Source organism: Parasteatoda tepidariorum, chromosome 5 (genome assembly GCF_043381705.1).
Source record: "Parasteatoda tepidariorum isolate YZ-2023 chromosome 5, CAS_Ptep_4.0, whole genome shotgun sequence".
Taxonomy (NCBI): Eukaryota; Metazoa; Arthropoda; class Arachnida; order Araneae; family Theridiidae; genus Parasteatoda; species Parasteatoda tepidariorum.
In genome coordinates, this window is record NC_092208.1 from 51,722,260 (window position 1) to 51,745,464 (window position 23,205).

A 23,205-nucleotide genomic window follows, 5' to 3' on the forward strand; every position below is an offset into this window, starting at 1 on the left:
TTTTTCTTCAAATGTTTGGCGTGTTCTGTTCCTGAAAGATTTACTAATATTCTGGAGATTTTTTTCAAGTTCTTCGGCCTTTTCCTTAGGGAAATTTTGTTTCTTATTTGCTGCTAAAAAATGGCGTCTGATTCAGTCAATGACTTCGATGGAACTAAATGAAAACGTGATAAATTAATGTCCGATATTTACAGTCTCCCGCTAGACGGCGTACTCGAGCGTTGCGATCGCGAATACTCTACATAAAGTCTTTGGAAATTGCACGTTCTTTCTTTATTAGCCTGACGTCATAGAAACCATTTCTTCACGAGAGAAATTTTCCCGACTTATTTTCGCCCACAACTCTACCGCTCGATAAATCAAATCTAAACCAGCAAAAAAAAATTATATTTCAATGCCTTCTTTATTTTTTAATTCAAAAACAAAAATCGCCCCATCATTTTGAGTCCCGACCTATTGAACCCATATGGTGGAAACTCATTATCCGATCCGAATGTCCATTTCGATTGTAATCTACTCGTGAAAGTTTGCATCATAATTGTTTCCAAATGCACGTGGTTTAGGAATTTATTTTTCCGCTGAATCTCGATAGTTGATTGGCGGAAAAGCTCGGACTGAAGTATGTTTGTATGCTCCACTGACTGAAACTGGATTTACTTGGTGATTTCTCTCTGGCTGGTCTGAATATGAGAGAGATTAAATGAAGATGAGGGAGATGATTCCCTGATGCCAAAGTGCAAACATCTTTCTGTCACTTGGAGTTGTAGTTCCTTGATAATCATTACACATTGCTTTTTTTACGGGAGTGGCTCTTTTTTTTTGTTGCTGTTACTTTTTGCCGCACTCAAGCAAAAACGTGACTGATGCAGCATTCTTTAAGTTTTTATTTATGAACGACGTGACCTGTTATTATTGTTATTGATATTGTAGCGAGAGGAACATATTATTTGTTTGGATTATAATATTTGCTTTCGATTCGTATTTTGTGCTTGACATTACTCTTAGTTTAGGAATGCTCTTGGGCTGGTGCGTCTAGTTTTGTGGAATGATAGAAAAAAGCTAAAAAACTGCAATGAAAATTAAAAAATTATTCTCTTACTTCATGCTGTAATGTGTTTGAAATCCTTATCGAAGTATATTTCGAGCAGTTGTGGGTGGATATAAACTTTGATTGTATAATAATAAGTTTGTGCTACATGGGAATGTGGTGCTCAACGCCTTTACATCGAGCAAAATTACGAAGAATGCGAAAAATACTTATATCCCTTGTAGAATATGTAAGTAGTAATTTAAAAATTTTAAAGAAATTGATAGAATTGTTTTCATAAATGCTTTGTTATTAGATTGTATATTATAATATGTATAAGTTTAATGTTGTATTAAACGCTATGGGAACATAATTTTAGCAGTAACCGTCAAGTTAATTAATGGAGGTTTCTGTTTATGAAAATCTACAAATCCGATCTTTTTAAGCCCATAAAAGTTTCACTCTTATTTTTTTAAAAGTATATTTGACTTAGTTTCAATAAAAAAAAAGTTAAGAACGAGAAAAAAATGAATATGATTGCCATATTTGAGAAAACTTATTTCATTAGTTGCCCCATTTAAAATTTTAAAAAAAATATCAAAAGCGTAATTTGTTTTATTTCAAGTTGCATCAACAGCCAACCGTTGTACCCACCTTAAGTAAAAAACTGCCAGAAATATTTTATTGGTATATTAACTTAAGAAAATTGAGTTTAAAAAATTTGAATTTTTGTCACCGCATGTCGTTGAATTTTGTTCACTGCAAACTTCGATTTAATTACAAAAAAATTTTTATCAATAATTATTATTTTATTCCTTTACTAATAAATATTTTTGTGCCAGAAAAAATTTATTAAAAGTTTGATTTCTTAGTCTAAAATTGTAGCGTGCAAATATTCTGCTGGTTTATGTCATTTTATTAGCAAATTTATAATTTATTTTCCTCTTTCATTAATGATGATTAATGATATTCGAAAAAAAATTCAATTTTCAAGGCAATTTTTTAATTTCCATTCAGTAAATCAACCCAATTAAAGGTTGCTTCGTTAAGGAAATATTAATTAAATTAATAAGAATTTTAATTATCATTCTGTTCGCAAATGGCATTTTTATTAAATATTTTATGATTTATTTTCGCCTTTCATTAATGGTGTGAAATTCGAAAAAAAAATTATTTATCAAGTCAATGTTTGAAACAATTTTTTAATTATTATTCAGTAAATCAGCCGTGTTATAAGTTGCTCCGTTAAGAGAAATATTAATGAACAAAATTTCAGTATCAGTTTGATTTTCAAAAGTAACACATTTTGAAAATAAAAGTATAATTTTTTTCAGTATTTATATTTGTGCATAAAATTGTTTGTACAAATCGTGATGCTATTACCTGATAACAAACTGATTTTCTTAATAAAGAATATTTTATTTATCACCTCTCTGTTTTGAAATTTGGCGACTAGCGTGAAATGTAAATCACATTATTCCACAGACAAAGAAATGTCAAGTTATATTGGCAACTTTTAAAAAATATGAATGATGTTTTTGAGTTGCTCTTTCATCTGCTTCACATCCGCGATTGAATTATTCATAAATAACAATTGATTCTTTTTTCATCTCGTTTCAACTGCTTGAAAACTCAATACAGTTAAGATGTGGGTGAAGTGCTTTCTATATTCGTTTCGCCCATGATTAGAACGATGAAAAGTTGCGATGTCATCTACTCTTCACTCGGTCAAGTAAGTGCGGAAAGAAAACTTGTAAATCTATTTTATGTGTCTAAATTAAAAGTTGACTGATAATGTTTCCAAAGTTCACTGAAGTTAAATGACTCGGAATTAATACACTGTCTTATCTAAAACCGGTACAGAGGAGATGATGGAAATGGGTATTTAGCAAATTATTTTTTATTATGTTAATTGCATTTATACTTGCCTGAATTCTGTTAGCTTAAAATGTATAAAAATACATGCAACTTATATTAATTTAAATTCGCTACTGTTAAAGTACTATTTGTTACAATAATTCGATAAGTGTTTTCCATGGAACTTTCTGTTTCCTCAAAAATTTTGGTGATTAACAAGTTAAAAATCATTTTATCGTTTTCAGTTTCCTTGAAAGATTTTGATAATGAACTAGTTGAAAATCATTTTATCGTTTTCATTTTTATAAAATTGAAATTAAATAGAATAATGATACACTGGGTATTAAAGTTTACAACGAACTAACTGTGACTACTAAAATTTTGCTTTTCTATGTTTTCGTTACATTTAAAATTGTTTCTGTTCTGTCATAAAATAACCCACTTCATGAGTTTTAAATTCAAAGAATCTTGACTTTGTCCACGAAGTTCGGGAAAATAGCAAAGAATTAATTTAATCGAAAGTCAACAATAAATATTTTTAAAGATAACTTCGTTTATTTGTTAACTGAATATTTTCTTTATCTGCTAGATATTTAATGAGATTGATTATCACTTTTAGATTATTTCCGCATTACTATCGATTAGACTATCTATTATTTTACTATTCTACATCAATTAGTATGCTTTACTACAAATCTTACCTACCGTACCATTTAGGATTTAAATGCATTAAAGTATGCATAAAACAAAAAGATTGGATTGAATTAGTGTCCTTCATCGATTTAAAAATACCTGTCACCATAGCCTGATATCATTACTTCTTTCTACCCGCTAATCATTACAAGGTTATAGCTTTTAATTATTCCAATTATACGTCTGCTTACTATTATTTTGTCATTGATTAGTATGACAGAATAAAAATATATCTTGTTTTAAAACATTAAATGATTTCAATATTCCATTTAACTTAAGTCAATTTTATTATTATTATTTTTATATACTTAATATGTCGCTTTAAAAGGTGTTGGTGTTGTAATAAAAGTCGGTTTCTTATTGTCTTTTTTTTTCATCTTTTTTTTGTCGAAGAAAAAAAGCAGCGATTTTTATGTATGTTGTAACCAAGAAGATTTTTCTGCATATTGTGCTATTATCTAGTGGAAATTCCGTAAACTTGATAAGTACCTACCTGTGGGAAAATGTTAAAGCCACGGTTTCTTCTAAAAATGTCACCTTTTACAAAAATGTGACTTATCGCTAAAGTGCCTCAAGCTGTTTGATTTCAAACCAAGGAATAAAGAACGCTGTTGTAACATGTATTAAGGAGAAAAAAGTTTTCATGGCAGAATCATTTCTTATTGAATAAAGTATTTAGATATTTATTTCTTAAGGTAATATATAGGGTAAAAGTAATTTATTATATCGGGCAGTAATGAAAAGTTTTTTAAATATTGTCGTTTTGTGAGAGATACTTAAAAGGTGTAAAAATAGATTTCTAAAACTAAATGCTTACTTAAATACATCAATATTCGGTTCTCTTTTTTCTTTCTTTGCTGTTTGATCTAACTTGAGTTTTGCGAACTTTACTTTTGCTGTTGGTAAAATAACAGCTAATTCTAGCATATATTTATATGATATATAAATCGTTTTATTCATGCAACTGAAGCAGTTGTCTTGATGAGCAACTTCTTGTTACCAGAAGTTTGATATTTTTATTCATTTATCCAATACACTTATTTCTTATGTATTTATTTTTTGCGTAACTATTCCTTAAAATAAGACTTAAAGTGTATTACAGGTTTCTTAAATTAAATTGATTGATATTATTCAAAACAGTTCTTTTCTCACCTCAAATCGCCAATGCATCAAGTTCTTACAAATATCTCACCGACCTTAATTTATTTTTCCAATAGCGTGGTATCTTCTTTGGATAAATACAGATTCTTCGAGTCGAAAAAGTGTCCTTGTACCCTTTCTTCCTCTGTTTCATTTCCTCGCTATTTTAATATTGGTTTATAAAGTTTACCACTTAGAGCTTTGCGCACCAGTACCTATTAAGGAATCGATTTGTTTTGTTAGACATAATGGTTGTCTGAAAACGGTATTCTGCATGCCGAACTTCTTCGATAAAGCGGTCATCTGCTCATAATTGTTTGAAGAAGAAAAGTTTTCATTTTAATTTTCTATTACTTTGAATTACATTTTATATTGTTTCACAATAATATTTCAGAATAAAACTATAAAATAAAAAAAAAAGATTCAAATTTCAGTAATTATCTAAGTAAAAGTTTCAAATTTCAGTAATTTATTAAGTTATCACTCTTTATTGTACTCTCTTTTTTAGTATTATTATGTTTATGTATTATTCTTGCCATTATAATGATCAATTAAATTAACTTTGTTCCTGAGTGAATAATAATTTGCCGCTTGAATTTAAAATAATTTTTAACAAATTTGCTCATGTTCAGTTTCTTTGTTAATATTTAACTCCTTTAAGACCAGCGAAAGGAGAAAGAAGCGCTTCCTTAGGCCCTCGTGCTCCGATTTGCTACTTATTGCATAGTACATATGCGTACTAATACGAGAATATCTTATTTTATTTCATTTATTAACCATAATTAAACTGCCGACCCATTTTTGGGCTTACGACTAATATTATTCAACTCCGTATCCTTGTAATTTTGAACCCAATCCAGAAAACAAGGGAACCCCAATTAAAGTGGGGAATTGGGAGAAATGGGAGAAATTAACTTCGGTGAGGACTTTTTGATCTAACTAACCCGCATTTGCGTTACATGGAGAGGAAAACCTCCCACGGTTAGCCTGACGGCAGGGGGAAGAGTACCGTATTGAGATCATATCCGCTTTATCTTGTACCTCATTAGTCAAAAAAGCTCANCAAACCAAGGAATAAAGAACGCTGTTGTAACATGTATTAAGGAGAAAAAAGTTTTCATGGCAGAATCATTTCTTATTGAATAAAGTATTTAGATATTTATTTCTTAAGGTAATATATAGGGTAAAAGTAATTTATTATATCGGGCAGTAATGAAAAGTTTTTTAAATATTGTCGTTTTGTGAGAGATACTTAAAAGGTGTAAAAATAGATTTCTAAAACTAAATGCTTACTTAAATACATCAATATTCGGTTCTCTTTTTTCTTTCTTTGCTGTTTGATCTAACTTGAGTTTTGCGAACTTTAGTTTTGCTTTTGTTAAAATAACAGCTAATTCTAGCATATATTTATATGATATATAAATCGTTTTATTCATGCAACTGAAGCAGTTGTCTTGATGAGCAACTTCTTGTTACCAGAAGTTTGATATTTTTATTCATTTATCCAATATACTTATTTTTTATGTATTTATTTTTTGCGTAACTATTCCTTAAAATAAGACTTAAAGTGTGTTACAGGTTTCTTAAATTCAATTGATTGATATTATTGAAAACAGTTATTTTCTCACCTCAAATCGCCAATGCATCAAGTTCTTACAAATATCTCACCGACCTTTATTTATTTTTCCAATAGCGTGGTATCTTCTTTGGATAAATACAGATTCTTCGAGTCGAAAAGTGTACTTGTACCCTTTCTTCCTCTGTTGTTTTATTTCCTCGTTATTTTAATATTGGTTTAAAGTTGACCACTTAGAGCTTTGCGCACCAGTACCTATAAAGGAATCGATTTGTTTTGTTAGAAATAATGGTTGTCTGAAAACGGTATTCTACATGCCGAACTTCTTAGATAAACCATTCATCTACTCCTAATTGTTTGAAGAAGAACAGTTTTCATTTTAATTTTCTATTACTTTGAGTTATATTTTATATTGTTTCACAATAATATTACGGAATAAAACTATGTAATAAAAATAAAAAAGATTTAAATGTCAGTAATTATCTCTAGGTTATCGCACTTTATTGTACGCTCTTTTTTAGTATTATTATGTTTATATATTATTCTTGTCATTATAATGATTAATTGAATTAACTTTGTTCCTGAGTGAATAATAATTTGCCGCTTGAATTTAAAATAATTTTTAACTCCTTCAAGACCAGCGGAAGAAGAAAGAAGTGCTTCCTAGGTCCTCGCGCTCCGATTTTCTACTTACTGCATAGTACGTATACATACTAATACGAGAATACCGTATTTTATTTCATTATTGTAGTTGAACTGCCGACCCAATTTTGGGTTTACGACTACCAATATTCAACTCCATAGCAAGGCCGTAGCCAGGATATTTTTTCGGAGGGGGGGATATGGTAAGAAGCAAGGACAGTTTCAGACATGCTAAGTAGGGGAAAAACATTGTAACAAAGTTTATTCTGTTGTTTGCAAAAGTTAAACTAGTAATTGAAAAATATTACATAATAATTATTTTTCAATTAATATTACATAATAATTGTAATCAATTTGTAAACGAAGTTTACAAAGACATGCGACGGGAATTTGAAGAAAATTTTTCGATTACTTTTTTAGGACAAACCGGAATATCCCGAAATATGCTTAATAAAGTTAGCCCTGTTAGCCTTTCTTCTTTAGTAGCATTTCTTGTTGCTGTTTTTACGCGTTTAAGAGTAGAAAAAGTTCTTTCTGCAGTTGCTGTGGTGATTGGCAACGTAGCCAATATTGATAACAAGCAATAAATGTTTGGGAAAAAGATACTGTCACATTCTTCCATTGCTAAAAGTGCGGTATCTGGTCTACAAAGGGGTTCACGCAGGTTCCACTTAGATGCCCATACTTCCATTTCTCCCATGAGTTTTTCGATGTCAATGGAATCTGCGTAGATTCGGAGATTGCATAAATTAATATGCTGAAAAACAATTGATTTCGGGGGAGAAGTCTAACCGAAGGAGTGATGAGCCACAAGGTCAAGTGAAGATGATGCACTAGCGAATGTGTTGTACTGGGAAAGGTTTGATTCGACAGTTTTTGTTTTTCTTTTTACTGAGAGGCTCAAAGAAAGACTAAAATGTTTGAATCACAGAATTTCGGGGGGGATTTGTCCCCCCCCCCCTGGCTACGAGCCTGCTCCATAGCCTTGTAATTTTGAATCCAATCCAAAAGACAAAGGAACCCCTGGATCAAGTATTGGGAAGTAATTACCTTCGTTGAGGACTTTTTGATCGAACTAACCCTCATTTGCGTTACTTGGAGAGGAAAACCTCCCACGGTTAGCCTGACGGCAAGGAGAAGAGTACCGTATTGGGATCATGTCTGCTTTATCTTGGACCTCATGAGTTAAAAAAGCTCATTTTATACATGACACCGTGAAGGAAGAATTTCGCAATCACGGTTCTTAAAGAGTTAATCAATAATAATCCGTGATAATAAATACATTTTTACGATAAGTAAAAATTCCATCCTATCAATACTGCACGCGTTGCAACATAGCTCTTCGATCCTAATTCTTATTAACATGTTTTGTGTCGGTATTTCATTCAACAACATTTTTTGAAACATGGTGATAGAGGTATTTGAATTTCACTCTTGTTATCAAAGCTTTATCTCTTCCCTACTTGTATCGGCAAATACTTTCCAGTGGTTGGAATTTGTGTCTGTCAAAACTGGATGTGAAATCAGATTAAGTTTCTTTGTCGAAAATAGTGAAAAAGAACGGCTCGATTTTACTCTCTGACTAATGCTGAATTCATTTTCCCTTTCAAAAGTGTCAGATGTCGTCGGTCAATTCTTCTCTTCCATATTCATGTGGCTAATTAAATATCTGTGGGTATGTTTTCTTGGCATTCGTATTTAACTGATATTTTTATGCGTATAAAAAATTTTAGGAACAAATAGAATAGCATATATATCGACAAAAAGCTTATATTTAATATGTACAGGGGTCTGTTTAGAAGAAATTTGGGTCCGTTAACGGACGCTTCACAAAATAGTTTATCTCTTAATCGGACCCTTCACAAAATAATTTATCTTTTCATCGGACTTTTCACAAATTTGTGTATCTTCATTATTGTTTTTTTAATCGAATAAACCCTTCCCTGGGGGAGGGGAGAAAGACGGCTCGTAACAAAGTTTCCCAAGTTTAAATTCAAAATGTAGTATTCTAAAAAAATATATTTCTACTCATGCAAACATCGTGCGCGCATTCTTATTAATATAAAATNTTTCCCTAAGTTTAAATTCCAAATGTAGTATTCTAAAAAAATATATTTCTACTTATGCAAACATCGTGCGCGCATTCTTATTAATATAAAATCATTTTTTTAAATAAATAATTGATCAATTTATGTTTATTCATAAAATTAATTAATAGAATATTATGTAAATAAAAATTAATTTCTGGCAATTGTTTAAATAAAATATTCTAAATTTAAAAAATTTTTAAGTTTACTTAATGTGTAACACATTAAAAGTGATGCATAACTAAGTTGTGTTATTTAGAATATGTCAATTGAAATTATTAAAAATGTGAGTGATTTTGTTTCTATTATTCGTCCGAAATGAATATTCTGTGTTGAGCAGTATAGGCTAAATACGAAATATTTGTATGTTGCATCTCTAATTTAGTAGCAGCAATTGTTGAGCAGAATCTTGTATCTATTTACAATTTAAAAACTTCTTGAAAAGATTTTTTGCTATAACAGAATGCACAAATTCAAAAAAGCAGGACCCTGGTTGAAAGAATGTGACTTAACGCTTATTTTATATTCACAATTTTACAAAAACAAGACCTTTCACAAAATGTCTGGACAGACCCCTGATGTAGGTAGCTCCTTAATCTTTATATTTTTAGAATCTTCAAAATTGTCAAACGTTATCGAAGTCTGTTTTAATAGTCAGAAAAGCAGGTGTTTCGAATAATTGCCTTTTAACCTGTCTGTGCTTTCTTCGGCAACAAATTTAAAAGAGGAAGAGAAAAAGAAACATTATTTTTGTTTATTTTTTGAAAAATAAGGAATTTAAGATTGAAATAAATAAAAAATATTCATTAATTTAAAAATTGAAAGCTAAGGAATTTTTCAGAATTCACAAGATTAATTCATTTTCCGAGATATACTATTTGTAAACTATTATATAAACTACTTTAATTGCTATTTATATTTAAAAACCGGTATTCGCGTGCTTCTCAATAGATGAAATTCTTAATATATAAATTCACCTCATTTTTAGGCTCTGTGCACTAAATATTTACTACTTATGCAAAATACCTAGCGGTTTTTAATTGAATTTTAATACTTAGAAAGGATTATCTTAAACTATAAATTAATGAGAAAAACTTATGTTTCGTGAATTGAACTATTTTCCATTTCATGTGAGAGAAAAAAGCGGCACTTTGTTGCAAAAATAATTTTTAAAAACTTAAAAATACTTTATAAATATTCAAAAAATTAAGTTAAGTATGGAATGTAATAAATATGTTTAAAGTACTTTTTTTAATCTATTTTCTATGAAAATAATTACGTTGATTCGATCATTACATTTGAACATATATCGAAACACTTTATTACAAAACTATTTCTCACTGTAAAATATTACTTGTGCTGTCGTTTGTTATGAATATTATCAAATAACCATCCTATTGAAACTTTATTTTTTTTATTTATTTATTTTTAGTGTTACATTGACTCAGTTAAATGTATGAGTGTTCAAAATTGGCCATCATTTTTTTCTTAGAAAAAATATTTTTTTTTTGTATTTATTGAAATTTTTTGCTATAATTTATGTTATTTCCTGCTATCAGACAGAATCAAAACTTTTATAATTTTACTCCAAAAATTTACTGTGAATTAAATTTAAACTTAATAGTTGTCAAAGCTTTAAATTTTGATCTGTGTTTTACTCTCATCTCTAGAGCAGTGGTTCTCAAAAGGTGTTCCGCGAAACCCAAGGGTTGAGGTAGGTCGCAGGGCTTCGGTGAATTAGGACTGTTTTTTAAACAGTATTTATTTTTTAAACTTTTAGTAGGTCAACCAATAATCTTTTATTTAATATTTCAGTTATTTTTATGAAATTATTTAATGATCAAAGAAATAACAAAATTTAAAAAAGAATCCACAATTATTTTTCATTCTATGCATGCATTTCTCATCGAACTTAAAAATTCAAGAATGAAGAATTATTTTTCTCCGATAACCATTCTAACAGTTTAAAACAATTCTTTTTAAAAAAAACACAATTTAGCTTATTTTATTTAATTCGACTTATGCAAACGTCGAAATCTACCAGACAAAAAACCGTTGTAGGTATATGAATTCAACTGCCTGGTGTAAAACCTAATTTTATGAATGTAGGGAAAGAAAAAAAAATGAAACATTTAATTTTGTTCTTCCCAGTATATATTCGTAAATTAATATTTTCTTTTTCTAGCATATTCACAACTTCTAAGGAGTTTCTTTCTTTTTTTCCCCTTCTAAGTCAAGGTCTCGTATCCGGGAAAAAATTGGGAAACTCTGCTTTGGAAAACTGCCCATTCATATGCCGAATCAATCTCATCACCGATATAAATACACTTAATGCTAATAAGTTACTAAAGCAATAAAATGTAAAAGAGCAGTATGTTGTTATGTCTAAAATTTACAAAGCAGAATTACAAAAATTTTCATCTTCAAAAATAGCATCGATAGATTCTATTTCAGTGCTATCGGCACTTTTATAACAATGTGAGATATTTATATTATTTTTTAACACCAATAGTTTTATGTAAATTCTCAAAGAAATGACTTAAAAAGAACTTATATCCTAGTCACATAAAAGCATTTCGTAACTGTCAACTGTACCTGACACTATTTTCCATTATTTAAGAGTAGAATAATTTTTCATGTGATTTTTTCTTTGAGAATTGTTTATCTTTTGATGCAGCTCTGAGGGTTGACCGAATCCGCATCTTGCATTTTAACACATTAGCGTTTACATTCACCTCCAACTAAAAGTTCGTTAACCCTTATAGTCCTTTTTTTTTTTTTTTTTTTTTTCTTTTGAGACAGAGTNTTTTTTTTTTTTTTTTTTTTTTTTTTTAAATAAATAAATATATTAATCTAATGAAATGTGATATTTAGCGCATTATTCTAATAGTTATTTTTTTAGCCTACTCATAGCTTTTTTGTGCTTATAATTTTAACAATATATAAAAATGTTTTTTGTGAACAAAATGTTAATTAGATTAGTTATTGCATTTTTTTTTCTTCTTCTACATTTATAATTTTGGACTATAAGATGTTATTGAAATTTTATTCTAAAGAAGAGGAAAAAATCCCTTGTTTTGTATACAAAATGCATTATCAATAACACCAGAATAAAGTTATAATCCAAATTGTTTTATAGGGTTTATGCAATTATAGTAATTGTGCCTGACTATGCTACTAGTAAGGGCTGGTAGCCGGTCAGATCATTGAAGAGGCACCAGACGAAGGGCAACACCCTGGTCCTCCTGGTTGGGGCTTGGGTTGACAGCCCCACCATGTAAAACTATATTTTTCGTAATTTCTAAATAGTTAAAAAACGAGGAAGACTACCAATTAGGTGGGTTGACACGGTGGGGAAGAACTTTCATATAGTAAATAAGGGAAACTGGAAGATCCTTGCTGCAGATAGGACCAGATGGCAAAGACTATTTGGGACGGCCTTGGCCTGTAACAGGCTATAGTGCCTTGAATGAAGAAAAATTGTGTCAGAATTATTACAGTATAATAATTAAAACTTCTACTTAGTGTAGATCATTTTAGGGGATATTAGAGTACGTTAGCGGACCCCTCACAAAATTTTTGTGGTTTAAACGGACCCTTTTAATGTTATTTTATCGTAAAAACCTAGAATGAAGAATATGCCCGATCGCGTGAACGAGCTTATGGAGAAATTCAGGCAGTCTTGGGGGAATTTTTGCTCTGATTTGAAGAAGAATTTTTTTTGAAGAAATGTCAACAAATTATTCCTTTCCTTTTTCCTTTTATTCTCCCTTGTATTATATTAAAGTATACATTTTTAATGTTTCTTTTAACATATTTTTAACTCCTTATGACATATCTACTTACTGTTGAAAAAGAATATTTTCTGTTATATTAAATCTAACACAGCTAACTTTATGCGTCTATTTGTTTATTTTTAGTTTGAATTCCTTAAGTTTATAAGTGGGATCGTAAATTTAATTTTATAAATTATTTCGATTTTAACATATTTTGATTTCTTCTATTTTAACTCATATGCTAATTTATTCAAGAATGAAAAAAGGAAGTCAAAATAAATTTTTTTTTTAAGAAAGAATTAATATCAAAATATTTTAGTTTCTAAAAATGTTTTACTTTCTAAAAATGTTTTGAAAAAAGTTATTATAAATGAAAGAAGAAGAAAAAGACGCTCTAATTTTGGGGGAAATTTTTGGGAGTAAAAAACTGTTCTGGGGAAATATTAGGTTTAGATAATTTTCTGCTTCCTGATAAAAACGATCTTTTCTCAAAACATTTTATGTTAAAAACGGACTTTCACTAAATTCTTGATTTTGAAAAACTGAGTCCATATCGATCCATACCATCCTATTGACCCAAACCTTGAAAAATAAAACGACCAACTCCTTAAATATTCCCCCCTTAAAATAAAATAAAAAATTTGTACTTTATTTTCATTTACTTACAAAGCAAGACCAGATACTACAGTAATTTTAGATTTAGCAGGTTTTTCACGAGAACATACCCTTTCACAAAAAGACTTAAAAGATTGCTAGGGATTGTGATTTTTCACAAAATTCTGAGTAAAATTTTGTGAATTTCTCAAAATTCTGAGTAGAACTTTGTGGATTTCACAGTATCACGGAAATGTACCTTTCGCGATAAGTCTTAATTTAAAAATCGTTGTTTTATTAATTTATTTGCAGAAGAGAAATCTGAAATATGAGTCTCTTTGAAATTCTCTATTAAAAATATTTTAAACATTATTGCTAGAAAAAGGTTTGTTTTGTATTCCAAATACGTTTAATGTATTAAACTTTTCATTCTAGGCTGAAGCCCGACTCGTGGCTCGACGGCAAGCGAGAGCTGAGGCTAGAGAAATTCGAATGCGAGAAATCGAAAAACAAAAGGAGGTAAGTTGTTAACTTCTTTTACTATGATTCTCACCCTTTGAACTTATTAGTCGTATTGTTCACCTGGGTTGGCAAAAATCAGTATTTTAAAAATAAAAAACAACAATAAAAATGAGATAATCTGTTAAAATGAATGAACTACTTAATATTACTTAAAAATAATGCAGCTAAAATAGTTAATATTTCTAACTAAAATTTTTTCAAAATTTTTGTTTAAATATTACAAACTAATCACTGGATAAATAAAGTCATAGTTCATTTTGTTTAAGATTAACATCCTAAAATTTTAGACAGGGAGGCAATTTCCCAGTTAGATATCCAATTAAGAGTAAATCAGTTTAGATCAAAATACATTAAGGAAAAGAGATATATTGTAAGTTACTCTGGGCCGAACAAATCTTTCTTCAATATTGGTATTCACTAAATGCATATTTAATAAGTTTTAGAATCACTTGTATTCAAATAAACGTATAACTGACTGGGTATAATTGAAATAGGTTTATTACCAGGTTTATTATTATTTTACATACAGCTAATGCAGAATAATAATTTAACAGTTTCACACCGATCTTATCCGCTTTCAGTCCCTAATTTGATTTATTGTCGAATTTGAAATACAATAATTTACATGCATGCTTCTTTCATTTTTTCTTGGGATAATATCATATAAAAAGATTCGCTCCCTGAAGAATATATTTATAAAAATATTTTTGACTTAATGATTTATTTTTTTAAAAATTCAGTTTGTTTAAATCAATGAATTTTAAAAAAAAACCGGAGATTTAAATCAGGTCAACCCTGTAGTTCATGTGTGGATTTTTTTCTTCTTAAATTTGTGAATATGCAAGGTGTTCCGTAAATGACTGCTCTTAATATATATTTTTTGAATCCTTGTAAAAAAACTTTTGCTCAGAGAAGACTAAACGCTGTCAAAATATAACAAATTTCTATTGAGAAAGGTAAGAGTGAAAAATTCAAAATCTGTTAGAGTGCCTGATCAAGCGGGGAGAATTTGAAAAACATTTACTAGAAAGACTTCCAAGTTTCATAAGGCGTAATTTATCGTAAAATAGAAATTTATTATCAATCCTTAGCATTTTTTGCCTATCGATTTTTTTTTAAAGTTTAAGAATTACTTTTTTTTATTTTTTTCCACTTTATGGCTAATTAATTGTAAATTTTTTAAAAAAATCAAATGTCTGAAAAAAAAATTTTTAACAAGATTCTAATCCCAACAAGATTCTAAGAAGATTCTCCAGTGTTCAAAAGACATTTCTATACAATTAGTTAAGAGCCATTTAGCTCTCTCTCTTTTCTTTTTTTTTTTCTTTCTTTTTTTTTATAAAGAAAAAAACAATTGTTTCTAAGTTCAAATAATTTGAAATTATTTATCAAATAAACTTTTAAAATTGTATTATTTATTAGTTTAAAAAAATGGCATTTTGATCTAATTCAGAATTAGTAAAGTTTTTAACCAATTGTTAAATGGAAGCTTTTTATTAATCCTGATTAACTATTTGTTATAATTATAAGTGTGATACCTAATTAAACTTAACTGAATATCAAAAACGTTTTAAAATTTAGCTTATTGTTTATTTATTTATTTTTTTCAGTCGGAAGAGCATGGTGAAAATCATTATGATGATCACCTTTCTGTAGAACCTTCTAGACCTCCGAGAGGAATAAAAAATGAAAATCGAGAGGTAATTATAAGGCAATGATGAGCCATGAGCTCAGAATTATTTTGTACTGTTTTTAACTCATAAGAATAATTGCCAATTGGTTATTTAACAGTTTTAAAACATTTTAATATTGCCCTGTCAATATATTTACAAGGAATTTAAATGTGAATTACATGAGTTGTCATGTCAGTTTAATGTTGTATTAAGTTATCGTGATTATTTTCAAAGAAAAATTTATTAAAGTGGTTAATTTAATTTTAAAATTCGTCATTTTATTAAAAATACAAAATTTTGATTCCAAAACGTAAGATGGTATTTTTAAAATAATAATAATTGGTTGGTTTTGTTTTTTATATGATTTCTGATTATGTGCTTTTAAAGTTGCTAAAAATAGTTTTTCGTGTATTGTTGCTACTAAATTTTGAAAATAAGTAAATATGAATGTATGTTTTGTTTTCAAAAATAATTCTTTCCTTTTATATATCTTAGTATCTGTAGTAATTAATTAGTATATCTATAATATTTTAAATAAAGATTCTACATGAAAGGATTATTAAAAAAAGTTATACAAAATTGTTCTTAACTAACATTTGCCAAAAAATGTACCAAACTTATTTTAAATCTTTTCTTCAACCCTGTAATTTTTTAGGATTTTTAATTTTTTATATATATATTATATTCTATTTAAAATAAAATTCATAACATTTTCATAAATATTATTTTTCTGTCGAAATAGTTTGCTTAATAATATTGTTTTAAAGAAAGATATACTAAATGAATAAATAAACCTTGATATCCTAACTTTGAATGGTAAAGGTAATAATTAATAAAAATTGTAACTTGTTTTAAAACTTATTTAAATTTCTTTTGAAACTTATTTAAACTTCTTTTAATCAATTTTAAGCAGTTTTAAATTTTTAAAAATAATCGAAGCATTGTTGAAAGGCTTAAAATTTTACATTACATTATTTATAATTATAAATTTATAAAAATTTTAAAATATATTTTTAATTATAAATTTATAAAATATATTTATAATTTTATAAAAATTATAAAATATATTTATAATTATAAATTTATAAAAATTATAAAATATATTTATAATTATAATTTTATAAAAATTATGAAATATATTTTTAATTACAAATTTATAAAAATTATAAAATATATTTATAATTATAAATTTAAATTACATTAACATTTATTTATAATTGTATTTTTATATTGAATTCTTTAATATTGCTGTATATTCTAATAGCGAGCTCCATCATATATTTCTGAGCGCTCATGTGACTCTCGGAGGAGTAGTGAAGAATTTCCTGACACAATTGGTAGCAAGGAATACAAAGTAAGCTATCAATTCAACACAATAAAAATTGAAAAGATTCTTTAAACTATTTATAGAACTGAAAAACTAAGTTCTATATATTATTTTTAGCTTCTTACAAACCAAGTCATGGAACTTGAAGAAAAATTTCGGAAAGCGATGATAACTACTGCACAACTAGATAATGAAAAAACAACTTTATCGTACCAAGTAGATACTCTTAAAGATGAATTACAAGAACTGGAAGAACTTCATCTATTAGAACAAAAGGATTTTAAATCAGTAACACGGGTATGTATATTAAAAAGCATGTAAAACTATTTTTAAAAAATATAAGATTTAGTTGTCTTATTTAAAAAATTTAATATTGTTATTAATTGAGATTCGTGATAATTGAACTGAAAAAGTTAGTTTCATTGTGATTTAAGTATCAAATTAAAATGAAAAAAAGATTTTACTTCATCCATATTAACCTATGAAGAATTTTATGTCCAGAGTTNAGTCATGGAACTTGAAGAAAAATTTCGGAAAGCGATGATAACTACTGCACAACTAGATAATGAAAAAACTACATTATCATACCAAGTAGATACTCTTAAAGATGAATTACAAGAACTGGAAGAACTTCATCTATTAGAACAAAAGGATTTTAAATCAGTAACAAGGGTATGCATATTAAAAACTATTTTTATAAGATTTAGTTGTCTTATTTAAAAAATTGAATATTGTTATTTATTGAGATTCATGATTATTGGATTAAAAAAGTTAGTTTCATTCTGATTTAAAGGTCAAATTAAGATGGAAAAAAGATTTTACTTCATTCATATTAACCTAAGAAGAATTTTATGTCCAGAGTTCCCTTATTTATTCAATAGTTAATTAATATTTTTGTATCATTTTATGCATTGAAATGTTACCAAATTTAAAGTTTTTAACATAATATTTTTTTTTTCAAAGCTCTAGTTATTAAAGTATTTACAGCCTTAAAATTTAGTTACTAATTGTATATAATACAACAAAAATTATTCTTAAAAAATTCATTATTGAATAAATAAGGAAATTTCAGACATATAAATATCCATTCGTTAACCTAGAAGTGAATTCCTTTTTCAGTATGAAAGAGATCTTAAATACTTGTTTTTTAGTTGTTTAAAATCTTACTGGTGCTCTGTTTTGTTTTTATCTGTGTATTCACTTTTATCTACATGATTCTTTGTACAGTTTTGAATTGTCTATAAATGTATGAGCATTTTTAAGTCATGTTTAAAATTGCAGTAATTCACATCGCAAAATACTGCAGTTTTTGTTTTTTTTTTTCCTAAATTTTACTTTAGAAATCTCTGTAAATTTTTTTTCTGGGGAGTAGCCTCTCTATAAAACAATGTTAAAATGCATTTCAATTTTAAGAATTGCTCCGAGATATTTTTTTGAGTTGTGCATTGTTTTTTATACATTTTCTCATAACAGGATAATTTTTCATTCTAGCTTGCAATTTGGGTTTTCATCAGGTATTATACTGTTTCTCAGAATTTGAAACAATGTGCTATTAAAGGCATAGATTAAATTGCTTATTATATCTTAAATTTCTGTGACTGTTAAAATGAAGTTTTATTATTTACTTATTTATATCCCTGTTAATTTAGCATTTGAAAAGTGTGTATATAAGCATACTAAAATATAGTTCATTTTTAATTATGCTTTAAATTGAAAATATTAAAATTTAAAAAATATTTTTCTAAGCTTTTATCTCTTCTTCCTTTTATTATTAAAAAAAATTAGCAATATTTTTAATTATTTTCACCGAATATCTTAAATCATATTTTTAATTTGTTACCCTGAAATATTTTTATCTACAATTTTATTAAATATAGAAAATAATTGTAACTAATATTTTACTTTATTTTACCTATGTTTCTTCTACTTTGCTTTATTGTACCTGTGTTTCCTCAATTTTTTTCCCCTTTTAGGAACATGACTTACTAAGTCGTGACTTTAAAGATCTCCGTCGCCAGAATGAACTTCTAACACAAGCTATTAAAATGAGGGATGAGCTTATTTCAGTAATAATTCAATATTATTTTTTTTTGTTATCTTAGCATATTTAATGAATATTACAGTCATAAATCAATAACACTCTTGTTTATTATGCTACTTGTAATTTATTTGTTTCTATGCATGGCACCTTTAATATATCATACTTATTTCAAAGTAATGCATAATAGAAAAATTTTACACAAAAATTTACTTTTGTGTAAATAGTGTATTCATAATACTAACTTTATCATTGATCAGTTAAAGGAGTATTTGGATTTGCTATTAAAAATAATGCTATTAATAATTTTTCTATAGATCTTAAAAATACAATTATTATCTTCTTGTATTGTACATTATCATTGGATATACAATTCCCATGATACAAAGAAGTTATCTTTGTGTAGTAAAGATAATAATACCTTAGCCCATCATAAAATTAATGCTATTTTCTTTAAATTGGATTACAGTGGTATTTTCTTTAAATTATTTATGTAATGGATATACCAGTGATATTTATTTGTCATTTCTTTTTATTAATAAATCTCTGTTACTACTATTGTTTTGATTTCGATTAATAATTGAAATTGAAGGCTTAAATCTATAAGTCTTGTTTCTTTATTTTAAAGTAAATGCATGAATTTACTTCTTTATGAAAATATTTTATAATAAAATATTTAATTATCATTTTATAATCAATAAATGGCAAATAAGTTCTGTTTAATTTTAATAAATCTTATTTACTTTCATAATAAATTTTGTGTAAAACTGTGTTTAGACAATGTATGCATTTAAGTGATAAATACAAAATAAATATTTAAAATTCTAAAGCACTCTAAGGAATTAACTTTTCCTGCTATTGCTGAAAATTACGTCCATATAAAATGTTTGGCAAGTTTTTATAGTAACCAAAATTCAACTAAGAATTTAAATAATAACTTTGCGGCTGAAGTTATAAAATGGAGCATATCTATTACATTTAAATTTTATCCCTTTTAAACTGGAAACCAAATCTGTGTGAATGTTATAAAAAAAATATTAGAATTTTTTTGATTGAATAATGTTTCATTGTTGAGAAAAATTTAAAGTTGAGCAATAAAGCTAAGGGGTTGGTGAGCTAAGCAACAGGGGGTGGAACTTCCTAGAATTTACATAATAAGGCTATGTCTCAAGTTTAGTCATGATTATTTCTTATATTGGCACCATCTTATTAGTTACTGATTAATATCTTATAAGTAACAAGGTGTTGATTTTATTTAAAAAGGATTATATAACCTTTTTTTTACTTTTTTCATACTATTGAAAAGACTTTTATAAGATATTTACATAGATAAATTTATGGCTTTAAACAAATGAAAATAATGACTTTAATGAAAATAAAAGTGGAAAGAAAGGAAATATCATTTTTTGTAAAATTATTTGATAAATCTATGTTTTATTTATTTATTTTTTTATGTAATTATTATTTTTACATTAATTATGACATATTTGTAGGAACATAATTTAATTCTTGTGGGTGGAGAAGAAGAAGAAGTTGTAGATGATGAAGATGATCTCTCTCGAGAAAAAAAGAAGTCAGACTCTGAGCGAGAAAAAAGGATAGCTAGAATGGCTCTAGTTTCTCCAGAAGGAGCAAATATTTTAAAACAAGCAGGCTCTGGAACTTTAGGTGCAAGAAAAGGATTTAGATTTTTTTTTCTTTATTTAGATTTCTTTAAAAAAAATTCTAAGTTTTTATTTTATTGCAATTAAAAAAAAATTCATACTTATCTGTACTGTTGTCTTTGTTTTTTTTATTAATTGCTTCTTCTTTTACAGATGTTCGGTTAAAAAAGCTTTCTGAGGAGAAACAAGATCTACTAGATGAGGTAATAAATATGTTTATTATTACCACCACTAAATAAAAGTTTGAAATTAAAATAAATCTATGTAATTACTAATTACTAAAATTTTTGTGTAAGTTGTAATGTCATAGTGCTTAAGGCACATTTTATTTTATGTTACGTTGAGCAGAGGACCCAATTTTGAGTGTATGATTTCTTATATTCGATTCCGTGGGCCATGTAATTTTGAACTCAATTCACAAAACAAGTCTACTCCTGGATCAAGTATTGGAGGGAATTTGCCTTTGTGGAGAACTTGTTGATGGAACTAACCCGTATTTGAGTTACATGGAGAAGAAAACCACTAAAGCCTCTCATGGTTATCCTGGTGGCCAGGGGACTCTAACCCATGATTCGTCTACCACTGAGTATTTTAAGTCAACACTGTGGTCGACGGGGTGTGGAATTCATATCGTACAGCCATCGTTGTGATTAGAACCTGGTTCACCTCATTGGAAGGCGAACGCTCTATCCCCTGAGCCACCATGCCTCACTTAAGGCACATTGGGATGGATCCTTGGTTGTGGCTTAGATCCACCCGGCTTCAGATCAATGGACACTTCACCAAAAAGAGCCATTGGGATTGAGACTGTGAAATATTCAGACACAGGGCATGACTGTGCACAGCCACCTCTACTTCTTAGACTAGCTGATACTCATTGACCCCAAAGCTGAGCAGACTTCAAGCCCTAGGAGCCTAGTCCAAATATAATATAGTTATTTTTATATAATGAACAAATTCTTCCATGGTTAAACAAAGTATGAAAAGGGGAAACATAGACGCAAACGAAATTACAAACATGGAAAACTGTGTTTCTCAATTTCATCTTTATTATTGAAGTTTCTTCATTATACACGTAATTGTTCTGCAGAAGTTTCTTCAGTATAGTACCGTAACTGTATTTTGCCTGTTTAAGTGACATTGTGATCTTTTTCAGGTTTAGTATTCTTTGAGTCTGTTGTTTACATTATAAATTAGTTTATTTTTTATGAGGAAGAAATGCACTCAATTGTCAATATACTGTCAATTGTCAAGTACTGGGTTCAATCCCCAGTGGCGCACAGTGGGACAAAATCAGAAAAATGCGGCCAAAATTAGAAAATTAACTTCAATGTTCTAGAAATTGTTCACCTATAGGTTTTTTTGGTCACTGATTTCAAATATGAAGTCAAAATTTCAAAAAAACAAAATGGCGGATCCAAAATGGCGGATGATAATTGAAAANAGATCAATGGGAACCTACTTGTCTGGGCAATAAATGCATCCTGTGCGCAGTGCTGACTACATTGTCAGAATCATGCCGTTGGTCACTAAATTGTTGAGTCTTAACCTCCATGACCCCCCTGGCCCACAACAGGTGGTTGCAGGAATGCTTTATTTTACCTTTTTTATGAGGAAGATATTAGATTTCACATAATTATGTTTACATGTACTGTTTTGTAATAAAATGTACATTTTTTGTCGTCAGACATTTTGTTTTTGCAATTTTAGAATACCTTTAAGCAGTTTTATGTGCTCTATCTATATTTTTTTAATAAAAATAAAACTTATGTTTGTTGATGAGAAAATGCTGAATTGAAATTATGAACATCTGTTGAATTTCCTAAATCTGATCATGGGCCGGGGTAGCCTGGTTGGTAGGGCACTGGGAACATGTCCAAGAGTTTGTGGTTTCGAGCCCAGGTCTGCCGAATACTCCCCGTGTGGTAAATTGTAACTGATGCACGTTAAATCTGTCGCATCGCTAAGTCCTCCGTGTTCTCATAGCAAATCAAGACCTCTGGGGGTACTGATCCAGAAGTTTCCTTGTCTTCTGGATTGGTTCAAAATGACAAGCCAACCCAAAATTGAGTTGGCTGTTCAACGACGGTCATGATTGTGTTTTATGTAGTAGAGTACTGAACGTTCACTTTCCTAAAAAAAATATACTACATTCGGAATGATTTTCTTCTGAAAACTGCTTTTTCACATGGTTTGAAATTACTAAAATTTGGATTAAATCTTAAATATAAGTCTTTTAGTTTATGTTTAATAAGTAATTTAAAATTGTTAATGTTATTTATAAAACTAAATAAATGCACTAATTTTTGTTACGTTCTAATGATTTTAATGTTTTTTTAAAAAGTATGTCTTTAAAATTATATTTAAACATACCCCATGATTTTCAAATTTAACAATTCTTATAATTTTCTACTTTGAAATTTTTATTCACATTTTTTATAAAATTGTCCTGTTGCGAATAAATTTTCTAAGACCTGATTTATGCATGTGTTCTTGGTTATTTTTCTATTGCTTACTAGTTTTTTCATATAACAAAAATAATTCTATTTACATTGCATTTTCATCATGTAGACATACTTTTCTGCAAAT

General features: G+C 28.2%; 1 protein-coding gene across 7 annotated transcripts in view; it reads left to right on the top strand.

The window, feature by feature from the left end:
- LOC107449120 (leucine-rich repeat flightless-interacting protein 2) overlaps positions 1–23,205 on the top strand; it is a 63,576-nt gene that overhangs the window by 34,847 nt on the left and 5,524 nt on the right. For 2 of the 7 annotated variants that reach the window (XM_043055427.2, XM_043055441.2), the window contains 7 exons: positions 13,828–13,911; positions 15,525–15,614; positions 16,852–16,941; positions 17,032–17,211; positions 18,888–18,980; positions 20,446–20,620; positions 20,770–20,819. In XM_043055427.2, coding sequence (XP_042911361.1) covers positions 13,828–13,911; positions 15,525–15,614; positions 16,852–16,941; positions 17,032–17,211; positions 18,888–18,980; positions 20,446–20,620; positions 20,770–20,819 — 762 coding nt within the window. Of the gene's footprint in view, positions 1–649; positions 1,278–2,705; positions 2,909–8,433; positions 8,611–13,827; positions 13,912–15,524; positions 15,615–16,851; positions 16,942–17,031; positions 17,212–18,887; positions 18,981–20,445; positions 20,621–20,769; positions 20,820–23,205 lie in introns of those variants that run through there. The other 5 variants (XM_043055431.2, XM_043055439.2, XM_043055456.2 and 2 more) reach the window with 5 other exon arrangements.